Genomic DNA, 26,433 nt, shown 5'->3' on the forward strand with positions numbered 1-26,433 from the left:
GGTACATATAGTGTTAAAGGTTAAAGTATTGATGAATAATATATTTCTCTGGTCGTGTCTTGAGGAAGGCTAAATACAACACTGTTGGTGTTCCATTAGGCAAGTCATTTTGTCAGTGGGGATCAGTAAAGGTGAAAGTCCTAAACTCCTTGAAAGTCATTTTGCCTCTTTGGGATGGCACCACAATGCAACTGTTTACTAGTAGAAAACAAGATTCAGAAGGGCAAACATTTCTGAAGTAGTGAACTTATATATAGGGCTACAAAGTTATTGATCGTTTAGCAGGTAAACATCAGTGAAAATTAAGGGAATGGTTATCAACATCACGTAGGGGTGCACATACAGTTTAATTCTGCAGCCAGACCCTTCTCTATACTGTTTTTAGTCCAGTTCTCAAAGGAGTACCTGGAAAGTTGCTTGCTCTTCAAACTGTTCATAGCACTGCCGTCCTGCATGCTTATACATATTTTTGTAGATATATAACATGTATGGGGTTAGTCATGGCCTAAGGGCCAAGACACAGCAAGTCAACAGCAAGCTACTAGCACCAACAAAACCCAACTGTGATGTTGGCTCATGTTTGATCAAATCTGCACGTGAACACACCAAACGGATGAAAGCTGACTGAAACAAGATTTGTGGAACATACCAAACCAACTAGCCTGACCAACAGACTGACAAATCCCAATGGCCAGCTTCGTGTGTTCCAGCTCTAATGGTTAGAGAGTTGTACTTGTGATCCAAGTTGCAGGTTTGAGTCCTGGCAGGAATTGTAGGTGGTGGGAGTGAATAATCACCGCTCTCTTTCACCCTCAATACCAAGGCTGTTGTTGGTCCCTCGAGCAAGGCACCGAACAGTCAATGGCTGGCTATTGTTCAAGGTGTGTGTTCACGCTGTGTGTCTGCACTTTGATTGGGCTGGATTTGCCATACACAACTTTCCTTTTCGACTTTCCTTTCCTATCTTTAAATCTTTGAAATCTAAACATGAACTTGTTTTTAAACATGTGCATAGGCGTTGCTAGGGCATGCCGATTTCCACACAGAACCTGACACCCCTAAAAATGTAGCCATCTGATGCCAAGCATCAGTCCCCTTTAAATATCTCTATGGCTTCTCCACATGTTTCAGCATGATCTCCAATCCACAGACCAAAGCATTGAAAAGCAGAAATGGAGGATAAAATGTGTGTGTTTATCGATAGATTGTTATAATTTCTTCATATGCAGTTCTCTGTCAGTACAGGAGATACATTTTACAGAATGTTAAGAGAAAGTAATCGGTTTTCACTGTGTTCACCTGTCCTCACACCACAGCTGTTCTCAGACAAAAAAGGAATCCCTTAATTCACAAGAACACATATTTCATAAAATGATCATGTCGTTATATTCAATGAAATCTTATCTTTGAATACAAAACATTACTAAACAATTTGTCCATACACCAACTTAATTTTCCATTCTTCCTCTGAGCTACGAGCCTATGTACTGTACATCCCACGCCACTTGACTCACATCCAAATTAATTAAATCAGAGGTTGTTTAAACTACATCTAAAGCCAACTGACAACATTGTTTAAAAATGAAAACTTTATATCATGAAAACAAGTGCTTTGCTTTATGCAGCCTATGATACACATTTTAACATGTTCGTAATAATTATCTTACCAATGATGTGTGAGAAAATTCATGATTTTTGGAATAACTGGCAACCACAAGGTTTCAAAATGCCAACATCACTAGAAAATAGATTCTCTAGTGCAGAGATGCCCAAACAAGGGCCTGCGGGCCAAAGTTGGCTCATGGAAACCCCTGATTTGGCCCGTCAACCAATCAGAGAATGGATAAGCAAAGGATGAGGAAGGTTGGGGCGAATCTCTCAGAGATCTTAATTTTTAATTTTACATAACCTTTTGTTTGTCTGTTTGTTTGTTAAATTGCTGAGCTCCAAAAAAAAAAATAAAATTTTTTAGAATTTATAAAGGGTCAAACCCTAAAACACTTTTTTTTAAATGTTGACAAATATGTATGTGTGGCACATTGCTAAAAACACATTTATATGATAAATCTTTTACAATTGAGAGAAAATGTATTCTTTTGACCATAAAATAAAATAAAATAACATTGTGGTTTTATTTGTCAGAAGTGCATTATAAACATTATAAAACAAAAATATATTATATTGATACAATAAAAAAAATTATATATATTTTTTTAAATATTAACAAATTCGGAAGTTACTCCAGCAACTTTAATGTAATACTGTTTGGTACAGAGTGGAGAAACTATGATGTCACCTTGTAGGCGAATCGGCTGCTAGCTTAAAAAATGGATCACTTGATACAATCCTTTTAAGATTTTCCCATAGGCTTTTCGAAAATTTCAAATAATAAGCTTTGAGTTCAAACACTGTTTATTACACTTTTAGCACTTTTGGATTTTAAATGCAAATGCAAAAACAAAAAAACAACATTAGACCATTGACCAGGGGTCACCAATCTCAGTCCTGGAGGGCCGGTGTCCCAGCAGAGTTTAGCTCCAACTTGCCTCAACACAACTGCCTGGATGTTTCATGTATACCTATAAGACCTTGATTAGCTTGTTCAGGTGTGTTTGATTATAGTTGGAGCTAAAATCTGTAGGTCACCGGCCCTCCAGGAACAAGTTTGGTGACCCCTGCTACAGACAGACTACAGTGACTTTGGGGCGCTGATTGATGATTCATAGTTCCCCTACTCTATACTTAGCTTTGGCCCACCACCCTTAGTCTAGTTTGGATTTTGGCTTTTCATAGGTAAAAGTTTAAGCACCCCTGCTCTAGCATCATATCCAGTCCACTTTTTTAAATATAGCATGCACACCTGTATAACGGTTTTGTGCACCCTTGAAAATTGGTGTGACGTGGGCTTTTTTAATGCTAATATGCAATTACAGACCAATGCTAGTTCAAAGGTGTTTATCCTGGTTCAAACTTCTAAAACAAAATCAAAACAAGTTTAATTCTGGCATGATTGCATTCTAAATGCCACACTAGCATGCTCTAATTCACTTATATCGGGGCCCTAAACCTGTGACTGAACCTTCTCTCCATCTTTATTTTTAAAAGAACAAGAACGAAAAGGTGAAAATAACTTTTTTCTCAAGTGGAAACTAGGTACCTGTTATAAATAAAGCAAAGACACCTAACAGATGGAACATGAAAGTTTTATGCATCCACATTTAGAGATGAATATAAAAGAGTTATGTGTGTCACGGAGCCACTCTTTCTCATGTTTAAGTAATCCAAACAGAGCAAAGCCATGACACAATACGAGGAAGAAAAGAGAGCTTTCGGGGGGGAACAGAGGGAAAGAAAGCAGAGAGAAAGAAAAGAAAGAGCAGCGAAGTACTTACTTCCCTGTTTATCCGAATCTACAGGGTCCAAAGTCGAAGAGGTGGGGAAGGGGGGTAGAAAAAGACAAGACAGACTCTAGTTAATGAGAGGCTGAAGAGAGCTAGAGGATTAACAGATCACAGACAGAAAGAGTGAGAATTAGAAGAAGAAAGAAAGAGAGAGACTTGTGTTAGCCGACTAAGCTCTACGCCAGGGGACAGACACTTGAAATGGAGGCACATGTTTTGGATGTGGAGGTGGGCAAATCTGTGCAAACTAACCTTAAAAGTGTGATGTGTTAAATTTCTGTGCCTCTAGCATCATCAAACAGAAAAACGGCTGCTTTTAAACATACTTTCAAGACACTTCTCTCTGCTATTGGTTGCACAAACTGATAGCCCCGCCCACTGGCTTACTCCATTGGCTGAGTCAGTGTTGCTGGGGCTGGTCGGAATGTTAAACAACAGTTTAAAAAGCGTTTATACTTCTCTATAGTCTTTAACTGAAAATAAATACACACTCCTCTTTTAAATGGCCTCATTTATTCTTGTGTAAGCTAGTTCCTTGCAAGTTCCTTTTCTGGGTTGATTCAAGAGGTGTTCAAAATGAAAGGACAGCAATGAAAAGCGAGTAAACACATTAAACAACAGAGCAGCACTCACTTTAATATGCTCCCTAATAGCTTATACTTACTGCCTGGCTCACCAAAAACAGTAAAAAGAAGCATCCTTTCATTACCGGGCCTTTCTTGACTTTTTCTGCTTTTTCACTGAAGGTGAAAATAAAATGGGAACAAAAAATCTCTTCTTGTTAAAGGGACAGTTCAACCCAAAAATCAACCACATGCTTTTATAAACAATTATACTGTACCTTATCATATTGTTTTAACAATGCAATATCATGGCAATTTGTAACTTTTTGATTTAGGGCCTTATTTATACTGTATGAATTCATACGATCTCATTCGTACAATTTATTTCTATTTTCTCATCCCCCAATGACGTTGGGTTTAGAGGCAGGTTTGGCTGTCAGGCCTCCTTTTTAAAATCTTAAATTTTCGTACGACTGAACTCGTATGAATTTGCACGAATTAGCCAATAAACTGACAAAACGTGAAATAGTTACGTTGCCTCGTGAGATCAGGCTGGTTTTTAAATATTTTTTTTTTCTGTTGAACACAAAAGAAGACATTTTGAAGAATGCTGCAACTTCCATAAAAAGACAAATATGTTGAAATCAACACAGGTTTTCCAACAATCTTCATAATATTGTATTTGTGTTGCTAAACAGAAGAAAGAAACTATTTTGGACCAAATGGGTGGTGATAAAATGATGGCAGAATTTTTAATTTCTAAGTGAACTATCCCTTTAAATTGTCATATTCCTAGTTTTACTCTTATGTATTTGTTAATAATGAAACCACTGGAATAACAAGGTACAATATATGATGAATACTGATAATAAATGACAAAAAATTTAAGCAAAATGCCCTATATAGTATTTACAGTATGACACAAACCTTTCTCAAAATCTTCATTGCTACTTACATTTACATTATTTCATTCAAAGTATTCAGCATAACCCATTAAATCCTTTGCTGTATCTAATACTCAAACTATCAAAGTGAGGAAATTGCAAGGAATTAAAGTTTAAAGTTCTCTTTTGAATGAAAGACTTTAAAATCTTCCTTAATCTATTCTTGTTAAAGGGATAGTTCAACCAAAAATCCACCAAAAGCTTTTATAACCAATTATACTGTATAACATCACATGGTTTTAAACTTTTGTGAGTTTCTTTTTCTGTTAAGCACAAAAGAAGATAATTTGAAGAAGGCTGGAAACAAGCAGTCAATGACATCCATAAAATAAGACTAATATGGAAATCAATGCAGGTTTTTCCAACATTCTTCAAAATATCTTATTTGTGTTGATAAACAAGAAAGAAACACATTTGGACTAAGCAGATGGTGAGAAAATGAACGCATAAATTTAAATTTCTAAGTGAACTATCCCTTTAAATTATCAATGCCTAGTTTTCCTCCTGTTATTTGTTAATACTGAAGCCACTGGAATTCCAATGTACAATATATGACAAATATTGATAATAAATATAAAATGTAAGCAAAATGCCTTACATACAATAGTATTTATGACTCAAAACTCTCAATTCTCTTCCCAGTTCTTTCAAATGGTTCATTGCTACATTGCTTTACAATATTTTATTCAAAATATTTAACATAAGCCAGTGAATTATTTGCTGTATCCAATACCCAAACTATCAAGGTGAGGAAATTGCAAGAAATTAAAGTTTAAAGTCTTTTTTAATTAAAAACCTTTAAAATCATACCTAAAATCTGAACATACAGTAATATGAAAGTTAAAGCCATTTTGTTCATTATAGAAGGTCAAATGTTATGACCAGAAATAAAAAAACAAACAAACTATAATGTATGCCCCAGCATAATTACAGTACATCTATGTCTCTTGACTTATGGCTACTCATTCTCTTCCGATTTCTTTCAAATTGCTAGGCATATTTGCAGAATTCCATTTGAAATGAACAACAAATCACTTACATCCAAGGCCCAAACAGTCAAGGTTAGGAAATTGCAAGGTTTTGTGTCTACAATCTTTTTAAATCTAATAGATGGGATTGTTCAACTTGAAAATAGAAATTCTGCCAATTTCTCATTATTTTTTTCTAAAGTAATTTTTTTTATGCTGCAGAACAGCTGCACATGCATTCAAGGTCAATGATAACACAGATATAAATGTGTGGGTGAGTTTTGGCTTTAGAAAAGGTCCCATGAAGAGAAGGTGGTCATGCCCAACCAGGTGCATTTTGGACCAGCTCTAGATAGCAGGTTGTTTCAGCAGGTATGGCTGACCATTTTTGCCCACATATCTCTTTCTTAAAGGGCAAATCGCACCCAAAAGTGGTCATAAAGCACTTGACAGGAATATATGCTTCACATCTGACCACATACTCTCCAAAATCTTTGGGAGGTCAGATATGTCAGAACAAAAATAACAAAATATTTAATCCTACCGACCAGAAAAGGGACTGTTAGTGGTCTAAAAAGTTTCTTTTAAAAGCGATATGATGATATGCTACATATATCAAGGTGTCAAATCTTCAAATATCGAACGAGCTGCAGGGGAGCTACATAATCACAAAAACAGTGTCAGTGTGTTGCTGAAGAGAATATGAGACTGCTGACTTACATCGATGTAATTGGCGTTGATATAGTCAGAGTTTGGATCACCGAGCAGCGGGTGCAGTTTCACCCTGTGACGGTCATCTGAAACACAAACACCATTTCATGAGCACACTCTGGGGTGAACACCTGCATCACTTTTGAAAAATCCAATAAAAGTCTGATTTCTATGCAAATTAGGTTTATAATAGCAAATGTCTTACTTTCCACACTAATTTTGTTACTTGGTAAAGCTGTTACCTTATTTACTAAAAATGTCTTTAGTGCTATAACAGTGCAGACAGTATGTGCAAACGAAATGAAAAGCTATCAACTGGTGTTTTTTTTATTATTATTATTCCTAGTCAATTTCCCTGTTTCCCATTTTAGGAACATCAAACCTTAATATCACCAGCCATTCTGAGGTTTAGTATCCGTAAAACGGAGAATTATTTAAGGCATTACTCTCAAATCGTGACATTTTTATATTCATGCAAAGACTGAAAAAAGTGACTCACAACCCATTAGGGTATCATGCCTTCCCTTAGTTTTATCCTTCTTCTTATTGATATCCCAGCCATCAAAGAAGCTCTGCAAATATGTGATTAAATAAAAAGAAATAGAGAAAGAGAGAGAGAGAGAGAAAAATAAATAATTTGTGTAAGTTCTGAGAGATCATCACAGTATCCTTAAACCTTGATGAAAACTAAATTTATTAAAACATTTTGGGGGGAAAACAGTCATTCAGAGCACTTTGCATTGTTTTGCAACCCCTAACATAGATGTTTGTGATATTACCTTAGGTTTAATCAAATATCAAATTAAATTCCAATTTTAAGGAAGATAAACATAATCTCATGCTTGTTTTTAACATAAAATAAAATATACTGAAGAACATTTACTCTTCATTTAATGCTTGCAACTGAATTATTTACTGAAGAAAAACAAAATGCTAAATTACACAGTGGAGTACAGGAAATGAAAAACAAAATGCTGACCACCCCATGATCAGCATCTGGTAGAAAAGAAAAATAATGGTGTAAGGAAGCATTAATAAAAATAATGAACCATGAAAGGAATAAGGATAGATACATTTATGTTCAGGAAAAAAAAACAGCCTAATATTAATTACTTTATAAAAATAAAACCTTTTTGTTATATATGAATGGGAGAAAAAACACATGAATGGATGGATGGATGGATGGATGGATGGATGGATGGATGGATGGATGGATGGATGGAAAAATGGACAGGGTTGATGTATGAATAGAATGATAGTTGGAAGAAGAGAGTTTAAAAAAGGAATTGATGGATTGGGTAAGAAAGAAGAGATGGGTAAGGAAAGAAGGAAGAATGGAAGGAAAGAGGGAGAGAGTAGACATTGACTGATGGATGGATGGATGGATGTATGGATGGATGGATGGATGGATGGATGAATAGAAAAAAGGACAGTAAGTGGACATAGATGGATGGATTGATGAATGGATGTATGGATGGACAGGTTTGAAATATGGATAAAAGGATAGTTTGACGAATGTATTAAAAAAAGTAATTGATGAAAGGAATAAGTAAAGAAGAAAATATAAGATAAGGAAGGAAGAACGGAAGGAAAGAAGGACAGTTAGTAGACATTGATGGATGGACTGATGGATGAATGGATGGATGGATGGATGGATGGAGGGACGAAAAGAAGGACAGTAAGTATGCAAGGATGGGTGGAAATAAAAGAGGGAGAGTAAGTAGACATGGATGGATGATGGATGTATGGATAGATGGACAGTATAAAGAGAAGGATAGCTGAAAGAATAGAATGAAAAAGAGGTAATTGATGAATTGAATGAGAAAGGAAGAGGAGATGGAAGAAGGCAGAAAAAATGATAGAAGGAAAGAAGGACAGTTAGTAGACATTGATAGATGGATGGATGGATGGATGGATGGATGGATGGATGGATGAAAGGAATAAAGGACAGAAAGTAGACATACATGGATGGATGGAGGAATGGATGGATGGATAAATGGATAGATGGATGGATAGATAGATAAACAGTTGTTGGATGGATTGACTGATGGATGGATGGATGGATGGATGGATGAAGGGAAGGAAAGAAGGACAGCAAGCAGACATTAATGGATGGAAGAAAAGAAGGACAGTACGTAGACATGGATGGATGGATGGATGGATGGATGGATGGATGGATGGATGGATGGATGGATGGATGGATGGATGGATGGATGGATGGATGGATGGATGGATGGATGGATGGATAGATAGATAGATAGATAGATAGATAGATAGATAGATAGATAGATAGATAGATAGATAGATAGATAGATAGATAGATAGATAGATAGATAGATAGATAGATAGATAGATGGATAGAAAAAAGGATAGTACGTAGATTTGGAAGATGGCTGGATGGATGGATGGAAGGAAGGAAGGGAGGAGGGAAGAAATGAAGAAAGGAAGGAAGGAAGGAAGGAAGGAAGGAAGGAAGGAAGGACAGTACGTAGAGGGATGCATGGATGAATGGATGGGTGGACAGGGTTAAATTATAAATAGAAATATAGTTAGAAGAATAGAATAACAAAAGAAGTAATTGCTGGATGAACTAAAGAAGAAAAGATGTAATGAGGAAGAACTGAAGGAAGAATGGAAGGAAAGAAGGACAGTAAATAGACAGAGATTGATGGATGGATGGATGGATGGATGGATGGATGGATGGATGGATGGATAGATGGATGGATAGATGGATGAGTGGATGGATGGATAGAAAAAAGAACAGTAAGTTGATATGGATGATGGATGGATGGAAGGAATGAAGGAAGGAAGGAAGGAAAGAAGCACAGTAAGTAGATAGGGATGCATGGATAAAAGGATGGATGGACAGGGTTGAAATACGAATAGAAGGATAGTTAGAAGATTAGAATAAAAAGAAGTAATTGTTGAATGGATTGAGTAAGGAAGAAGAGATTGAATAAAGAAGAATGAATGGAAAGTAGAACAGAAAGTGGATGGGTGGATGTATAGATGTATGTACGGAGTAAAGAAAGCAAGGTAAATGAATGGGTGCATTAATGAATGCAAGAAAAGAATAAATAAAAATATATGATGAATGGGTGGATGGAATGAAGGAAGAATGAAAAGACAAATGTATTTTAAGCAAATACAGCACGGTTTTGTGGACTCACAATAAAAAGGCCCAATATTTCACCTTGCTAGTAGGACAGACCCTTCTCCCTCTTTTCCACTCTAGCTAAAATAAAGATCCTGTCAATAAGCGCTGATCAATGGACTGTACTCGCGCTCCGTGGGGAAATAAAGCTTATGAAACCCGGCCGTTACATTTTGTGTGCTCTCTCAAACTCTCTGTTTCTTCTTTTCCGCTTATGAAGCACAAAGACACTGACCTCGAACACACACACGCACGCAGTGTCACAACATCCACAAGAGTGTGTATTGATTTTTGAGCTGAATCTGTTTCACATTGGGGGGGAGAGTTTAATGAGTCCACAAGCTGAGCTCCGGAGAGGCAGGCCAGTGGCAGAGCTCTGATTGTGTGGAGGGATGTTTTGTCTCGTAGCTCTTTGGACAACAACAGATAGAGGAGAGTCAACAGTCCACACGAGTGCGGCGCTGAGAGGAGATGCTCAAGCTGCATTCTGAAGAGTCAAAATTAGCCACGGAGGAAGTAAGGGGAGAAATAGAGGGAGGAATAGACGCAGTGTTGTGCAGTGAAGCTGAGGGGCTTTATGACCTCTGCTTTCATCTCAATAACTGCTTCTCTGTAGTCCAAGGGGGAGTCACTAATTTTTGCACTAACTTTTGCACTAACTTTTAAATTCTGGGCCAAAACCGAATATTCTGGAAGCACTTGGCCAAAAAACAAAATTACTTTGTAATAATAAATTTTTATTCACTCACTCACTATCCTTCGGCTTAGTCCCTGATTTATTAGGGATCAACCACATGTAGGGCTCAACCTGAAAGCCCTTTTAGTAATCAATCTCTTTGGGGTGTCAACCCCCTCTCGTTACCTTGAGCACATGCCCCTTGAAAGGGTTTTGCATGGCCCTGGGGGTCGCTACAGCGGAATGAACCGCCAGTGGATGCCCTTCATGCTGCAAACCAGCACTGGAAAACACCCATACACTCTTTCAATCACACACAAATTCATTAACTGTGCACAATTATAATATAAAAAAATCATATAAACTCTCTTAGGGTGGTGCGGTGGCTCAGTGGGTAACACTGTCGCCTAAAAGCAAGAAGGTCGCTGGTTTAAGCCTCGGCTGGGTCAATTGGCATTTCTGTGTGGGGTTTGCATGTTCTCCTCGTGTTCGCGTGGGTTTCCTCCAGGTGCTCTAGTTTGTTTCCGCCACAGTCCAAACACATGAATTGTAGGTGAATTGGGTAAGCTAAATTGTTCGTAGTGTATGTGTGTGAATGAGTGTGTATAGGTGCTTCCCAGTGATGGGTTGCAGCTGGAAGAACATCCCCCGAATCATATCCATCCATTGCCCTTTGACTTTGAACCCAGGTTTACCCACTCAGATTAGCAGCATCGGAATGCTGGACTGCTGGATGCTTTTTAAAATATCTTCAAACTCAGCATTTTAGTCTCAATAAAGCAAAGCCAATTTTGTTTAAAAGTATCAGAACTGGAACCATGCTGTCAGTCAGTTCTTTTAAAGAGTTTATTTCTAAATTCTATGCATTATTAGTTTACATTGATTATTCCTTTAATGATTCTTTGGAACCACTATGGGAACAGGACTCAAGAGTTCTGCTTAATTCTGAAGATTGGTCCAAGATCTGTGATGGTATTTTTCCAAATGAATATCAGTTTCCATGCATGAACACATTTTTTTTTTATTTTTCCACAGAATTTATTTTACACCTTTTCGTCTGCATAAAATGTTCCCAGCTTGTTCCGACCGCTGTTTTAGGTGCAAAACTTTTATTTATTTTTTTCAAACTTGCAGATTTTTTTTTCATGTATTTTGGTCCTGTGTTAATATCCAACTATTTTGGAGAGAGGTTCTTTCTGCAGTTTCATTCTGCAAAAGTTTTATTTTCTCACCCTTACATTTCTTTTTTTTCTTCCTTTTTTGAATAACATTCTCAAAGACCTTTTTAACTCTGACCTCAAACCTCTGTTTATAACTTGGGCGGTGTTCTGCTCAACTGGGCAGTTTTGAATTTGATTGTGCCGGTAAAAAAAAGGGCATAGGTGGGTAAACTAAATTTAGGTAAATTTAGGCCACTTAGGTTTAAAAGGTAACTTTTATATGCAACTTATTCAACAAAACATAACTGTGTGCATCTCTCCTTTCAGTTAGTAGTGACAAGAGCATAGTGCAAACCACGTAGGCCCACCCGCAAGAGGTGGGAAGGAAAGTTATATCAAAATCTGATTCCCTGGACAAATATGACTCCCCTTTGTGTGCACGCGCATCACACAGCGCCGGCAGTTAAACTCACATCGTTTATCATGACACTTTTATTGACCTTTTTTTTCCCACAATTGACAGCAAGAACAAAGTTTGCATTGTCTGATTGAAAATTATCCTAATTATGTTCAATAGAATTTAAAATGCCAAATAGGCAGTTTTTTCTTTTATTTTTTCATTAAAACTAGGATTAGTTAAGGGTTCCCATTTCACCTATAGCGCATGTCTTTGGACGGTGGGGGAAACCAGTGCACCTGGGGCCTCATGTACGAAGACTTGCGTGGAAATCTTACTAAAACATTGCGTACGCACAAAGCTGTAAATGTGCGTACGCAGAAAAAAATTCAGATGTATGAAACACTGCGTACGCCGAATCTCACGCATATTCTTTTGTACATCCGAATGAACGTGAAACTGAGCGCAACATGCACGAGCACAAAACCCCTCCCTGCCTCCTCCCCCGTATGAATATGCTAATGACTATGCTAATGAAAAAACCCAACGAAAAAGCAATGACAAAATCAAGCAAAAAGAGAAACTTTGAACAGAATGTGAATTGGAGGTGCTGCTTTCGGGGGTAGACCGGAGAAAAGCGGTGTTATTTGCAAGTTTGTTCTCCGGAATTAACAACAAAAGAAAAAAATAGAGTGGGAGAGTTTAGCTGATACGGTTAACACAGTTGGGTCTGAACATCGCACTGAGTGCATTTAAAAAAGAAATAGTGTGATTTATATCTGTAAACTGTTGCAGTAACCTTAGCAGTCTCAGTGGCGCACCTCATAAGAAGCATGAGATCATGTACTGACACGTTCGAGCATATACTCGGCTCGAATCCAGCGTCTGATGAACTCTTTCTTCTTTTTTTCCCCGCTACATATCAGATTTTGCCCACTATTTATCACGAGAAAGACTAGTAGGAATCATCAATAAGTTTGTGCATCATATTTTATTTGCACATTTATTGAATGGAAATGTTTCTGATTCACGCATGCAAATTCATCTTCAGATAGTGTCTTTATAGCAATGTGCGTGCAGTAGATCGCTCAGATTACATTGGGAAAACAGGCTACTGCTGCAAATTGTGCTTTAATGTTTAGCTGGTCAAATGTATGGTATGGAAACCTTATATACCTGCTGAACCCGTCTCATTCAGCTGCCATTGCAAGGCTCAGACACTTTGTAGAGAGGAATTTAACACAACTGCCTCTAGGAGTCGCCAATGGAAATAAAACAGACACGCACAAAAAATGTGCGTACGCCTGCCAGAAAGCTGCCGTGAACCTGCGCACATTCCCACGTTCAGTTCATTGTTAGTAAATCCAAACGTGAGCGATTCTGAGCGTGAAACCTGGCGTACGCAAAGTTTTAGTGCGTACGCAGCATTGATACATGAGGCCCCTGGTGAAAACCCACATGGACATGGTGAGAATATGCAAACCTCCTGGCTCAGGTGGAACTTGAACCAGCCACTTTCTTACTATGAAGCAACAGTGCTAACCACTGAGCCACCAAATAAATCATAAAATAATACAATTTTGTATGACAGATTAATTTTGCAAAAGGAACGAGTATATTGCTGTACATACTGTAGAAATGTGGACTCAGATAAGTATATAAGAAAATAAGTGGAATATCCACATTATATTAAGCTATTTTGAACTTTGTGTCATAAAAACAAGCTATTGCTAATGTGCTTTGGCTGGTGCAGCAACAAACTGCACTTGCACAATACAAACCGTCAAAAATTTATAGATTTCATGCAATACTTTTCATGTCCGGTGTGAAAGCTGCGTCACTCCACACAGTGGCTGGTAAGAGCATCAAAACAGCCTTTTTTCTTCTCATATTTTCATAATAATTTCCAGGGGCTAGACATTTTGAATCATCCCTACTTTTTACATAGCAATCTAAAAAGTTAACCAAGTTACATCACTACTCAAACGATTGAAGAGAGAATAATGATGTTTTCTGAAAATCTCCGAATTGGTTTTTTCAAATCTTTTTTCACCATGGCTCCTGTACTGTAGATGGCATACTTATAACAGGAACAATGTAAAAATAAGTGTTACCCAGAAATCTTTCAGTAACAATAGTTGGCTATTGGTCAAAACTAGCTGAAACGTGGCGCAGACTTTATGCTGTTGAGTCAAATGTCAGGCTATGCTAGACTAGGTTGAGGTCAAGCTGGTTTGGCTGGTTGATGAGCAGCAAACAAGCTGCCATGTTTTAAAAACCATCTGACAATCTCAAGCTGGAATGAGCAGCTTTACTTCACCAGGGCACGACAGCAGTGTGAGGATGTCATATTGTTGAGAGGCGATAAGATGTCTGGAGTGTGTGCTCGAGCATAAACATGCATCTCTGCATTAATGGTGTGTTTCGTGTGGAGGATTCAGTGCTGAAGTTGTTTTGACAAGGCCTGTAGACTGTGAGTTCTGGAAGCTGGAGATCTGTTCACGCCGACGGTCCCTCTCCACTGTGGCACTACTAACAACACTAAAGCTCAAGCATATTCTGACTTCTTTGAATGAACCAGAAAATCTGTGAGGGCAGCTGTGAAAGATTTATATTATTATGGCGGAAACCTCTTGCTCAACCGTTTTCAAAGAGGTGCTATTAAAGCCTGACTAATAGAAGCCTATAGGGTAGATGCGGTTTCCTCTGAAATAAAACTCTAAATCAGCAAACCGCTATTTACAGTAAGCATCTTTTTAACAACAGGAATAGTTACGTCAATATCTCAATTACTGGCATCTGTAAAAGTGCTTATACAGTAAATGGAATTTTACTTTTTATTTTATAAATACCTCATTCTCTTGATTTTCTGTTTGCTTAAAGGGGACCTAATATGCAAAAATCACTTTTATTTTATATTTTATTTTTATAGTTTAAACACAATTGTGTGGCAAAGCGTGTGAATTTAGCCTCTAAATAATTAGTTAAATCTGATTCTTAATCACACTTCCTAAAAACAGTCTGCAGAAAAACTTGGATTGACATTCTTCCTTTGTACGTGTCATCAGAGTGGGAAAGCCCTGGCCATTAATGATGATCTCTCTCTCAGCCCTGAGTAAGAAGCAGCTGTATTTTGAGCTGAAATTTCACATACACACTCTATAGATATCAGAGACTTGTAAAAAGCGCATATAATTGGTCATTTTTTAGTATGCAGTAAAGATTGGTAAAAATTGTTAAATACCAGCTTTAAAGGGTATTTAAACACCAGTCAGCCCTTGTCAGTGACATTTATATAGTACACCAAATAAAATAAATAACTAAATAAATCAATAGCTAGCAGAAATCACCAGTTCCTATCCGTCTAGCTGGCGTTATGTAATTTTTGGTAGGAAGAGAGCAGGTTTACATGAGCCAAGAAGTTAAGACATATTTCAGGTTTCCAGGCTGAGAGTTATAGAGGAAGAAATAACTTGGGGATTTGACAAAGCATGCAGTAGCAAATAAAAAAGATATCCTTGAGCAAAACTGTAAATCCTTTCCTAGGTTTACCAGGTTTTACATGTCTAAAATAAAATAAAATAAAATAAAATAAAATAAAATAAAATAAAATAAAATAAAATAAAATAAAATAAAATAAAATAAAATAAAATAAAATAAAATAAAATAAAATAAAATAAAAAAATAAAATAAAAACTAACTCAATTAAAAACAAATAAAATAAATAAATATGAAATCAAATAAAAATATAAAAATAAAAATAAAAATAAAAAAATGAAAATGAAAAATAAATTAAATAAAAAATATATGAAATAAATTAAAATATAATAAAGTAATAAAATAAAAATTTATGTAATAAACTAAAATAATAAAATTCAATTCAATTAAAGGAAAAAAATGAATACAACTGATTAATTAAATAATAAAATCAAAATATATACTTAACAAAATTTAATTCAGGTAAAAAAAAATCTATAAATCAAAAACACAAATTAAATAAAATAAATAAATAATTATTATATATATAGTTGAAGTCAGAATTATTAGCCCTCTTCGATTTTTTTTCTTCTTTTTTAAATATTTTTCAAATGGTCTTTAACAGGGCAAGGAAATTTTCACAGTATGTCTGATAAAAAAATATTTTTTTCAAATAAGAAAAGTCCTATTTGTTTTATTTCAGCTAGAAAAAAAGCAGTTTTGAATTTTTTATGAAACATTTTAGGGACAAAATTATTAGCCTCTTTAAGCTATATTTTGTCTCGATAATCTACTGAACAAACCACTGTTTTAGAATCACTTGTCTAATTACCCTAACCTGCCTAGTTAAATTAATTAACCTAGTTAGACCTTTAAATGTCACTTTAAGCTGTATAGAAGTGTCTTGAAAAATATCTAGTAAAATATTATTTACAGTCATTATGGTAAAGATAAAATAAATCAGTTATTAGAAATAAGTTATTAAAATTATTATGTTTAGAAATGTGTTGAAAAAAATATATAATATAATTATATTTATATTATATTATATTATATTATATTATATTATATTATATTATATTATATTATATTATATTATATTATATTATATTATATTATAATTTAGGGGGGCTAATAATTCTGACTTTAACTATATATATATATATATATATATATATATATATATATATATATATATATATATATATATATATATTAAATAAAATTAAGTAAAAAATAAAATAAAATAAAGTAAAATTATTATATTATAATAATATATTATAAAATATTATTATATTATAATTTATAAAATTTCATTAAATAAAAAATAATAATAATAAAACAAACTGGTCAGTTCAAATACTGCAAGCCAAAAAATGAAAAATAAAATAAGCCTGTGTGATTCAAGGTATGATTACACAGTTTGTGAATGTATGGTTCACATATTGCAAGTCAACATAAATATATAAATAAAAAATAATAAATAATAAAACCTACCTCATACTCCTGTTTAAATCCATAACCTTCAGCTGTTTTCATCTGGTTGATGTGCTGTAACAGATCAGCCACACGCACAGCTGGGTGAAGCTGACCCGTGTGATAAGGAGATCCTTTACGGCCACACTGACGCCTAGGTGACCCCCCCAGCAGACTGCTGGACTCATTCATGGAGCTCCGTGGATCGCCTTTAACAGAAATGAATGTTACATCTTTCGAAATGCATCTTTCATATAACCATACACAACCAACACCTTCAAAATGAAATACATATAAAACAACAAAGCTTCACACAATAACCCAAATGTATTTTCATAATAAATAACAAAACATTTATAATGAAGTCAATCTGAGAATTACCATCCTCTTTATAGTACTTCATCTTCAGTGTTTATAATTGGTATTCAAAAATAAGATCAGGGAGTAATTATGAATTCATGACTACGGCTGTGTATTCAAATAAATTAGCAGTCTGCTATTCATTTCTCAACGGAAATAGAAAAGGAGAAACCCAGACGGCGCATTCCATGCAGTAGACTCCTTGAATCTGGCAAGACGGCTCTGAGATGTGCCATTAAAACTTCATCTTGATCAAGAGATCTCTGTCTTTGAGACATCAACTATTCAGTGCCTGCAGAGTCAGATACCTTTGAATCGCATATTATTAGCATTTTCTCATCTTTTATTTTTCAGAATTTCTTCCAAATATTCCATCCGTCCACTCAATTTCTCACAGGTTTCTGGATTTATCTTTCTATTAGGATTTATATTTTTATGTCAGACGAGAATAGCTGTTATAGTAAGACTCATGCGAAAATGTGGCCAGCGCTACATTTAATATTTAAGAGCTGTGAAAGACTGAACGATTAAGGAGGAACTGTGGCTTTGATGAAGCTTTCGCACTGACTACAAATGAGGACAAATTAACAGGAGGTGACCTAGTAAGTCCCTGAGCTTGGCTTTAATTGTGTACGTGACTGAAAATCTGCAGCCGCTCATTTGCACTTTTTATTTTTACTGTTAGCACGTCATGCTGTTGTTTTTTAGCACCTGTGAGTGTGAGGGAAATGTTTTTGTACAGTAAAAAAGATTCTATTATTCTCCTGCCTTCTTACATTTTTTTCTAGCTGCAAATAATTTCTTTCAACAATTTATTCAAGTGTGCTGGATTAAGGCTAATATGCATTTTATGGAATAGTTCCCCTAAAAATAGAAATTTTGGCAAGATTTGAACAATTTCAATTTAATCTGAAAAAAAATGCTATTTTTTCTTCAGTGTCTTTTACTTTCAAAATAAATTTTAAAAAAGCATATGAAGTTAAGTCTATTTTTTTCTTTTTTTTTTTTTGCAAAGAACAGACTAATGTTTAGTTATGAATAAAATAAAATAAAATAAAATAAAATTAAATTAAATTAAATAAAAAATATATATATAAAATAAAATAAAATAAAATAAAATAAAATAAAATAAAATAAAATAAAATAAAATTAAATTAAATTAAATTAAATTAAATAATTTCTTACTGAATCCACTTTTATGAAAGCTAGTTTTCAATGCATTTTCAATACAAAACGTTCAATGAACTGTTCAATACTGCTTTAAATTTTATGTTTAAGGTGTCTGGGTTAGTTTAATTCTATTTATTTAGGACGAAATAAATAAATAATAAATACATTTAAAAAATATTTTTATTTACAATTTGTTTCACATTTCATGCATTATTACACATTTTAAACAATATTTACAGAAGGTTACTACTAAAATATATTCAGTGTAAGTAAAGCTTTTCTTACACTTCTCAATCATGTCAGGCATATTAAGTATTATTAACATACATTAAGTGCAGTGCACCCAGGAATTATTCATACCGCTTCACTTTTTTCACAGTTTTTTAAGGTTACAATCTTCTTCCAAAATAAATTAAAATACTTTATTTCCACAAAATTCTGCACACAATACCCTATAATGAATATGTGATTTTTTTTAATTGTTGCAAATTTAAAAAAAAAAAAAAAAAAAAAAAAAAAACGCTGGATAATCCCATGTACAGAAGTATTCACAGCCTTTGCTTAATACTTTGTTGATGAACCTTTGGCTGCAATTACAGCCTTAAGTGTTTTTATATGATGCCACAAGCTTGGCACACCTGTCTTTGAAAATGTATGCTCATTCATCTTTGCAGTACCTCTCAAGCTCTATCAGGTTGGATGGGAAGCGACGGTGTACAACCATTTCCAGATGTCTCCTGAGATGTTCAATAGGAATAAGGTCAGGGCTCTGGCTGGGACACTCAAGGACATTCACAGAGTTTTTGTAAAGCCACTGCATTTATATTTTGGCTGTGTGCTTTAGGTCATTGTCCAGCTGGATGAAATGGATGGACCTGCACTTAGAAGCAGGTTTTCATTTAGGATGGCTCTTTACATTGCTGCATTCATCTTTCCCTCTATCCTGACTAGAGTTCCAGTTCCTGCTGCTGAAAAACATCCACACAGCATGATGCTGCCACCATCATGCTGGATGGTATTAGCCTGGTGATGAGCGGTGCCTGGTTTTCTCCAAACGTAATGCCTGGCATTCACTCCAAAGAGTTAAATTTTAGTCTCATCAGACCAAAGAATTTTGTTTCTTATGATGTGAGAGTCTTTCAGGTGCCTTTTGGTAAATTCCAAGCGGGGAGTCTCTTCCGTCTGCCCACCCTACCATACAGGCCTGATTGGTGGATTGCAGCACTGATGGTTTTGCTTCTGTAAGGTTCTCCTTTTTTTAAGAAGAACGCTGGAGCTCAAACAGAGTAACCATCGGGTTATTAATCACCTCCCCGACAAAGGCCCTTAGACTTAGGTTGCGGGCCAGCTCTAGGAAGAGTCCAGGTGGTTTTAAACGTCTTCCATTTATGGATGATAGAGGCCACTGTGCTCACTGGAACTTTCAGAGCAGCAAAAATACTTCTGTAACCTTCCCCAGCCTTGTGCCTCGAGACAATTCTGTCTCTGAGGTCTACAGACAATGCCATTGCCTTCATGCTTGGTTTGTGCTTTGACATGCACTGTCAATACTGAGACCTTATATAGACAGGTGTATGTCTTTTCAAATCATGTTCAACCAACTGAATTGACCACAGGTAAACTCCAATTAAGCTGCTGAAACATCTCAAGACTGATCAGTGGAAACAGAATGTACCTGTGCTCAATTTAGAGCTTCACGACAAAGGTGGGAAAACTTGTGTACATGAGATTTTTTAGCTTTTTTATTTTTAATAAATTTCCAACAATTATTTTTTTTTTTCACATGATCATTATGAGGTATTGTGTATATACTATAAATGTAAAGCATTTGTCAGCAAGACATTTTTTTATCATATAAAAGTACTCTTTGATATATATATAACATTATTTCACCCATAAAATGTTTTTGGTAGAGAACGCGTGGCACCAAAACGCTTACCCAGAAAAAAATATGTCTATCTGAAGTTATTTTTTGTTGTTGCTGTTACAAGGAAGTTTAAGCTTAAACTTTAGTTCTAAAGTTTAGTTTGTTATTTACTGATAATATGTTAACCACTGTGACTGAATAACTGAATCATTGAGCTGAATCAGAATCCCTGATGATTCAGATTGGTCTTGTAAACTAAGTCAACTAAAAAGATCTCAATAAATAATCATTTTCTAATTTCTTTTCTCATTTCTTCTCCTTTTTTAGTGAAAAGGTTGGTCTATTTTGCTCCGTTGACACCATGTCATAATTATAGTAATTTTTATGACAACACATGACAGTATCCTCATATTTTGTATTATGTGTTTTTGAAGCATAATGGCCAAAGCCTAAATTAATCTCTGGTAGTCAAGTTGTACAGCAGTTTACAAGATCTAATTTTACAATAATCCAAACATCTTTTACTAGTCAGACTCTCATAATTACCACAATTCTGACATGGTATAAATGCAACATCTCACAACAAAAAAAAAAAAAAAAAAAAAAAAAATCAAATGGCTTCAGAAGATTTTTTTATCTCGCTTTTATGGTTTCTGGTGTCATTTTAGAGCTTGACAGTCCCAGTCCTCATTCACTTTTCTTTCAAGTGATATTCTTTAAAAATCCTCCTTTTATGTTTCATAGAAGAAAGTAACTCAGAAGTGTTTGGAACAACATGAGGGTGAGTAAATGATGACAGAAATGACATTTTTTGAGTGAATTATTCCTTCAACATTTTAACTCTTCAGACCAACCCCAGTTCTCATCAAGCAAATCAGCATTAACTCAAAAAAGCATTTTTAATAAAGCTATTAGCTTACACTTCTAAAAAGCAAAGATGTCAGAAAGAACAATAAAACTACTTCACAGTGAGCTCCCCGGAGAAATGTTCAGTGTAAAGCACCTTTTGTTGTATAAAAAAGTTCTATGGATCTTAAAGGGACAGTTCACCCAAAATAAAAATTCTGTCATTATTTACTCACCCTTTACTTGTTTCATACCTTTATAAGTTTCTATCTTCAGGTGAATGCAATAAACAAACAAAATAAATAAATAAATGAATGAATAAATACTTTTGAAAACACTTTTCGGCTTTCTTCCAAATATCTGCTTTGGTGTTAAATGAAGAAATAAACTCACAAAGGTTTAAAGCCACCTGAGGGTGAGTAAATAGTGAGTACATTTGCATGAATATACTGTTATTAACTGCTTACTATCGCATCATTCCAATCCACTTAGACCTTTTGTTCATCTTCGGAACACAAATTAAGATATTTTGGATGAAATTTGAAAGGATTTACAGTGGTCGACAACAAACATTTTGGTGCTTTATTGCCCCCTCTTACTCCGGTCGATGATGTCGCCAACCAATTAGGCTAACAGAGAATATTTGCTTGATAGAAAGATGACTGAGGGATTGGGGTTATTTCTAAAGCAGGATTCCTCATGACCATACCTCGAGAAGTACATGTTAAGATGCAATCACTTTAATTCTGATGCTGTGCTCAAAAAATACTTCAGTAATTACTACTATAAGTACTACAATGTTTTAGAACTACATTAAAAATTAGATTTAAGCTTTATATAAGTGTCTTGAAAAAAAAAAATAAAAAATAAAAAAATATATATATATATATATATATATATATGGTTTACTGTAGTACAAACTTGAGTACATTATGGTAATTACTATTATTAGAAGATAGTTACTAATGATACTACATTATGTAGAGTAGCTTATTAATGAAGAGTTGTAAATATATGTATACATTATAATGCTTATTCCTAAACATTTCCTTTTACTTTAAGTTACTATAGTTTTTTTAATGTGTAATATGTTGTTTTTACTGTTATATACTACAATATACTATAGGTTTCTGTGTATTGATTACTACAGGATATGATTGTCTTGGATTTAAGTTGCTTCAATTTAAAAATGAAATTTGCAAAATATAGCTTAGATGTACTCAAGCTACTTTTGTAGCTAATAGCTTGTGGCTTGCCCAACACTGCATAGTAAATGTGCACTCATGACATGACATGACAAGCAAACTTTTTTGCTGATTGTCACTTATTGTTTGAAAAAGCAACCTTTTATGGTGCACAAAAGAGTTCTTGGAGCTTCATATGACTACAGACTACTTCTGATCTGATATCTTAATACCATTGCTGATACCAACTACTTAAGTAACATGGAATGATATTACAATGTTCTTGGCTCCCTTTCTGGACTTGATTTTAGATTTGATCTAAAATATACTCATTTGTGTTTCAAAGATGAAACGAAGGCTTCAGGGCATTGGATTGACATGAGCATGAGAATTTAATAACAGAGTTTTTATTTTTTAGCCACTAACCCTTTAATAAGCCATCAACGACAATACTTTTCTAAAATTTTTAATATCCAAGTTGAGAGGTGTGTGTGTGTGTGTAAGTGTGAGGGTGGTGTCACATCTTACTGCGAGTGCTGCATGTATGGGTGTCCATAAATGACAAGGCCATCCTCTCGTCCTCCTGCAGAGTGCTCTGATCAGTGAAACTGCGCTCCATGGAGCCCATCATATTACTCTTCTCCTGCCTGTACGTAATGGGGGTCTTATTCATGTTCCCCGGCTTCCTACTGAGGAGACAGAGAGAAGAGGCCAAGGAGAGAAGAAGGAGAGGTAGAGAAATGGAACGTGAAGGAAACGAGAGAGAGAGAGAGATGGGGTGAGTTAGAAGAGTTGGTGAGAGAGAAAGAGAAGATCATCATTCCGCTGCAACCCCCTTCTCGAAAAAAGCGCACACAAAAAAGCCATGAGAAATGATGATGTGCAATGGAGAAAAAGCCACTTACGGATAATAAGAGTATGAGTAGTAATCCCTTCTGGAGAGAGAGAGAGAGAAAATAAAAGAGAAAAAAAGAGAACAAGAAGAAGAAGGGACATGAGATGCAAGCACCGGCAAAGCTCTGATTAGAGTGAAAAATGGCAAGCCGTCAGCAGCTTGCATTTGCCACGCGAGTAATGGGATGCATGCAGATACGCACAAAACCTCAGCCAGAGCGGGAAATGGCGGACTAATCAAATATGTCGTCTTGTTGCTTTTAACGAGTTAAACAAAGTGGCCTGCTGAGAGGGACTTTTATATTCGCTCTCCGCAGTCGCAACTTCGGCGGGCGCAATCTAACCCAATATCTGCTAAATTGTCCAATGAAACGCTTGGCGAACACTTCCATCTGCATTCGCATTACAATCGCTCTTCAGCTCCATTTTGGGTGCATTTGGATTAAATGGCTTAAGTTTTTTTTTTCTGTTTTACACAAAGGCCCGGTATATTTCTCTCTTTCCATTTGAGCGGGAAAGACTCCCATAGCTAGCTGAAGTAGCATTTCTTTGATACTCTATCTCTGGCTAATGGCTGCACTGAGGGTTTGCTGCACTTAAACGTTTAGCTTATATAAACGTCCCCCTCCCCCTATATGCTAGAAGATGGAAAAGAGAGGCTGAAGAGTGTTCTGATCATTTTTCATTAAAAATCTAAAAAAAGTTAGCCATAATATTTAGGCTAGGACTATGTAAGATTGGTCAAGCTAGTTGGTTTTTGGTAGTGTTGGAGACGGATCCCTTCCTGCTTAAAAAAAAGGTGCTCATTCAAGCATAAACTACAAATCAAGAATTTGAAGTACCAACAATTTTTCCTTTTTAAAAGTTTTTTTTTTTACGTTTTCTTATGCTTACCTAGGCAGCAATGTGCTAAATAAATAAATGAATAAATAAATAAATAAATATTTGAAATTCCTTACATTAATATAGAGCTTTTTTGGACACTTAAAGTGCTTTACACATTTACACACCCAGGAGCAGGTTTATTTCATATAAATAGGATTAGATTGGGTCTTCTCAAGCAAAGGAGATACTGAAAGTAAACCGAATGCTGATATTTTCTTACAGAACTAACCTACACAGCAGGTTATATACACTTTGGAAAATAGTAAAATAGTAGAAAAATGTCTATACATTTATAATTTATGTTAATTAATATTAATTTATATTATTTAATAACTTATAATATTTATGCTTATATACAGTTGAAGTCAGAATTATTAGCTCCTCTGAATTATTAGCCCGCATGTTTATTTTTTTCCCCATTTCTGTATAACGGGGAGAAGATTTTTTCACCACATTTCTAAACATAATAGTTTTATTAACTAATTTCTAAAGTCTGAATTTTTTTTTTTGCCATGATGACAGTAAGTAATATTTTACTAGATATTTGTTTAAGATGCTTCTATACAGCTTAAGTTGACATTTAAAGGCTTAATTAGGTTAGTTAGATTAACTAGTCAAGTAAAATATTTAAAAAATTGAACAAAATTGAAAGGAGGGGGGCTAATAATTCTGACTTCAACTGTAAAAACGGGGTGGTTCTCCCCAAGGAGATCAAACAGAACATTTATTAATATGAACTTTTTAGATACAAACGCGTAGTATTTTAAGGTACCAAACCAGCTTTACAATTTATTTGTGATAATAGACATGCAGAATTTTCAACAGGTTTTTGTTTGGTTGTTTGTTTGTTTATTTTTTTAAGGAATAATAATTTATACAGTTTTGACAGCTAATACGACAGCGATTTGATGCTAAGTTGCAGGCACGTTTACCAATATCAAAATGCTTTTTTTAATGCAAAATTAATAAAAATTTGTCGATTCTAAGGCCTAGGGTACTATAATAAATAAAATGTAATGCTCTTAAATGTAAACTAAATAAATTGCTAAACTCTTGCTTACTCTTGACAGACAAAAGTGTATAAAACAAGCAGCTTACAACAGAGGTGTAAAGTTTTTTAAGTTATTTTTGCTCACATGGATAATTGAATATTAATCAGATCATGTCATTGTGCTGTTGTGCCGTCAGCCAAATGTTGCATTGCTGATCTTGATTTTAAGGATTGATAGATCTGTCCTTCACAACACACGTAGCGCTCTCAAATCAGTTTATCCAGACATTTTAATCTGATTCGCAAATTTGTTTGAAGAACCAAATTAGCCAGAGATCAGTTATCAAGATTAAAAGATCCAGGATCTGTCAAATCATCGTAGATTATTTAAGCGAGGTACAAAGAACAGACCACAGTACTGTAATACTGTGGACCATAAGGGTCCAACAGGTCAGTCACTTAAATCAGATTTTTAAAAATATATATACGAATTTTAATTATTACAAAAATAAAACTCTTATAATTATATATATATATATACGATTATTAATATGAATTATCTGCTTATCTTGCATCCCCACCATCACCAAAAAACCAGCCACCATCTTACAAAACAGATGAATGCTTAAAACAGCAGTCTCCAGACAATCACTATTCATGCATGGGAGAAATTCTTAAGAAAGAAAAAAATCAGATGGTGAATGATCTTTATCAGCTTTTAAAGATGAATCTGTGAGATGACCATTGCGTAGATTCATCTTCAGTTATCTGTGCTGTTTGAGGAACGAGAGGCTAACGTCTCTCATTTGCCACTGGATCTGATGACCTTTTGAGAACCACAGGCTAATTATCTCTGAAAGCGCACTTTCTCCATCCCAATTATTGGCTCATTTCTGGTTCAGGGCGGCAGCGGGCAGGGCCTAATTAAGTGAGTAATTGAATTGCATTTCCCTTTAATTAAATATTTCACACTCAGATAATCTCAGAAGATGAAAACCCCTGGCAATCTCTTCGCTGATGCACGTGAGAATGAAGGGGAGAACACCTGAGTGCCTTTTGACTGAGCTCAATAATCAAAGTCATAAACCACAATGGGTAAGTTTAAGTTAGTCATAGCTGAATGCACACTATAGCCCCGTCCCTCAGAAACAGATTAAGTCTCATTTAAACAGAAAATTTAAAAGAAATATGTAAAAATGGAACATTGGATCACAACTATCAGTGTCTAAATCTGAAGCAGAACATACTGTGCCGTGGCTAATGCCTCAAATGTGTTTGGACAGTCAAGTCACAAGAATATAATTTTATT

At 35.1% G+C, this 26,433-nt stretch overlaps 1 protein-coding gene across 29 annotated transcripts in view; it reads right to left on the minus strand.

Moving 5' to 3' along the window:
• ptprub (protein tyrosine phosphatase receptor type Ub) overlaps positions 1 to 26,433 on the minus strand; it is a 442,833-nt gene that overhangs the window by 56,037 nt on the left and 360,363 nt on the right. For 2 of the 29 annotated variants that reach the window (XM_073924667.1, XM_073924664.1), the window contains exons 15-20: positions 23,260 to 23,289; positions 22,883 to 23,040; positions 16,949 to 17,136; positions 7,090 to 7,159; positions 6,597 to 6,673; positions 3,393 to 3,410 (exon numbers count right to left, since the gene is read on the minus strand). In XM_073924667.1, the coding sequence (XP_073780768.1) occupies positions 3,393 to 3,410; positions 6,597 to 6,673; positions 7,090 to 7,159; positions 16,949 to 17,136; positions 22,883 to 23,040; positions 23,260 to 23,289 (541 nt within the window). 29 annotated transcript variants of the gene reach the window in all.

This window comes from Danio rerio, chromosome 16 (genome assembly GCF_049306965.1).
Source record: "Danio rerio strain Tuebingen ecotype United States chromosome 16, GRCz12tu, whole genome shotgun sequence".
Taxonomy (NCBI): domain Eukaryota; kingdom Metazoa; phylum Chordata; class Actinopteri; order Cypriniformes; family Danionidae; genus Danio; species Danio rerio.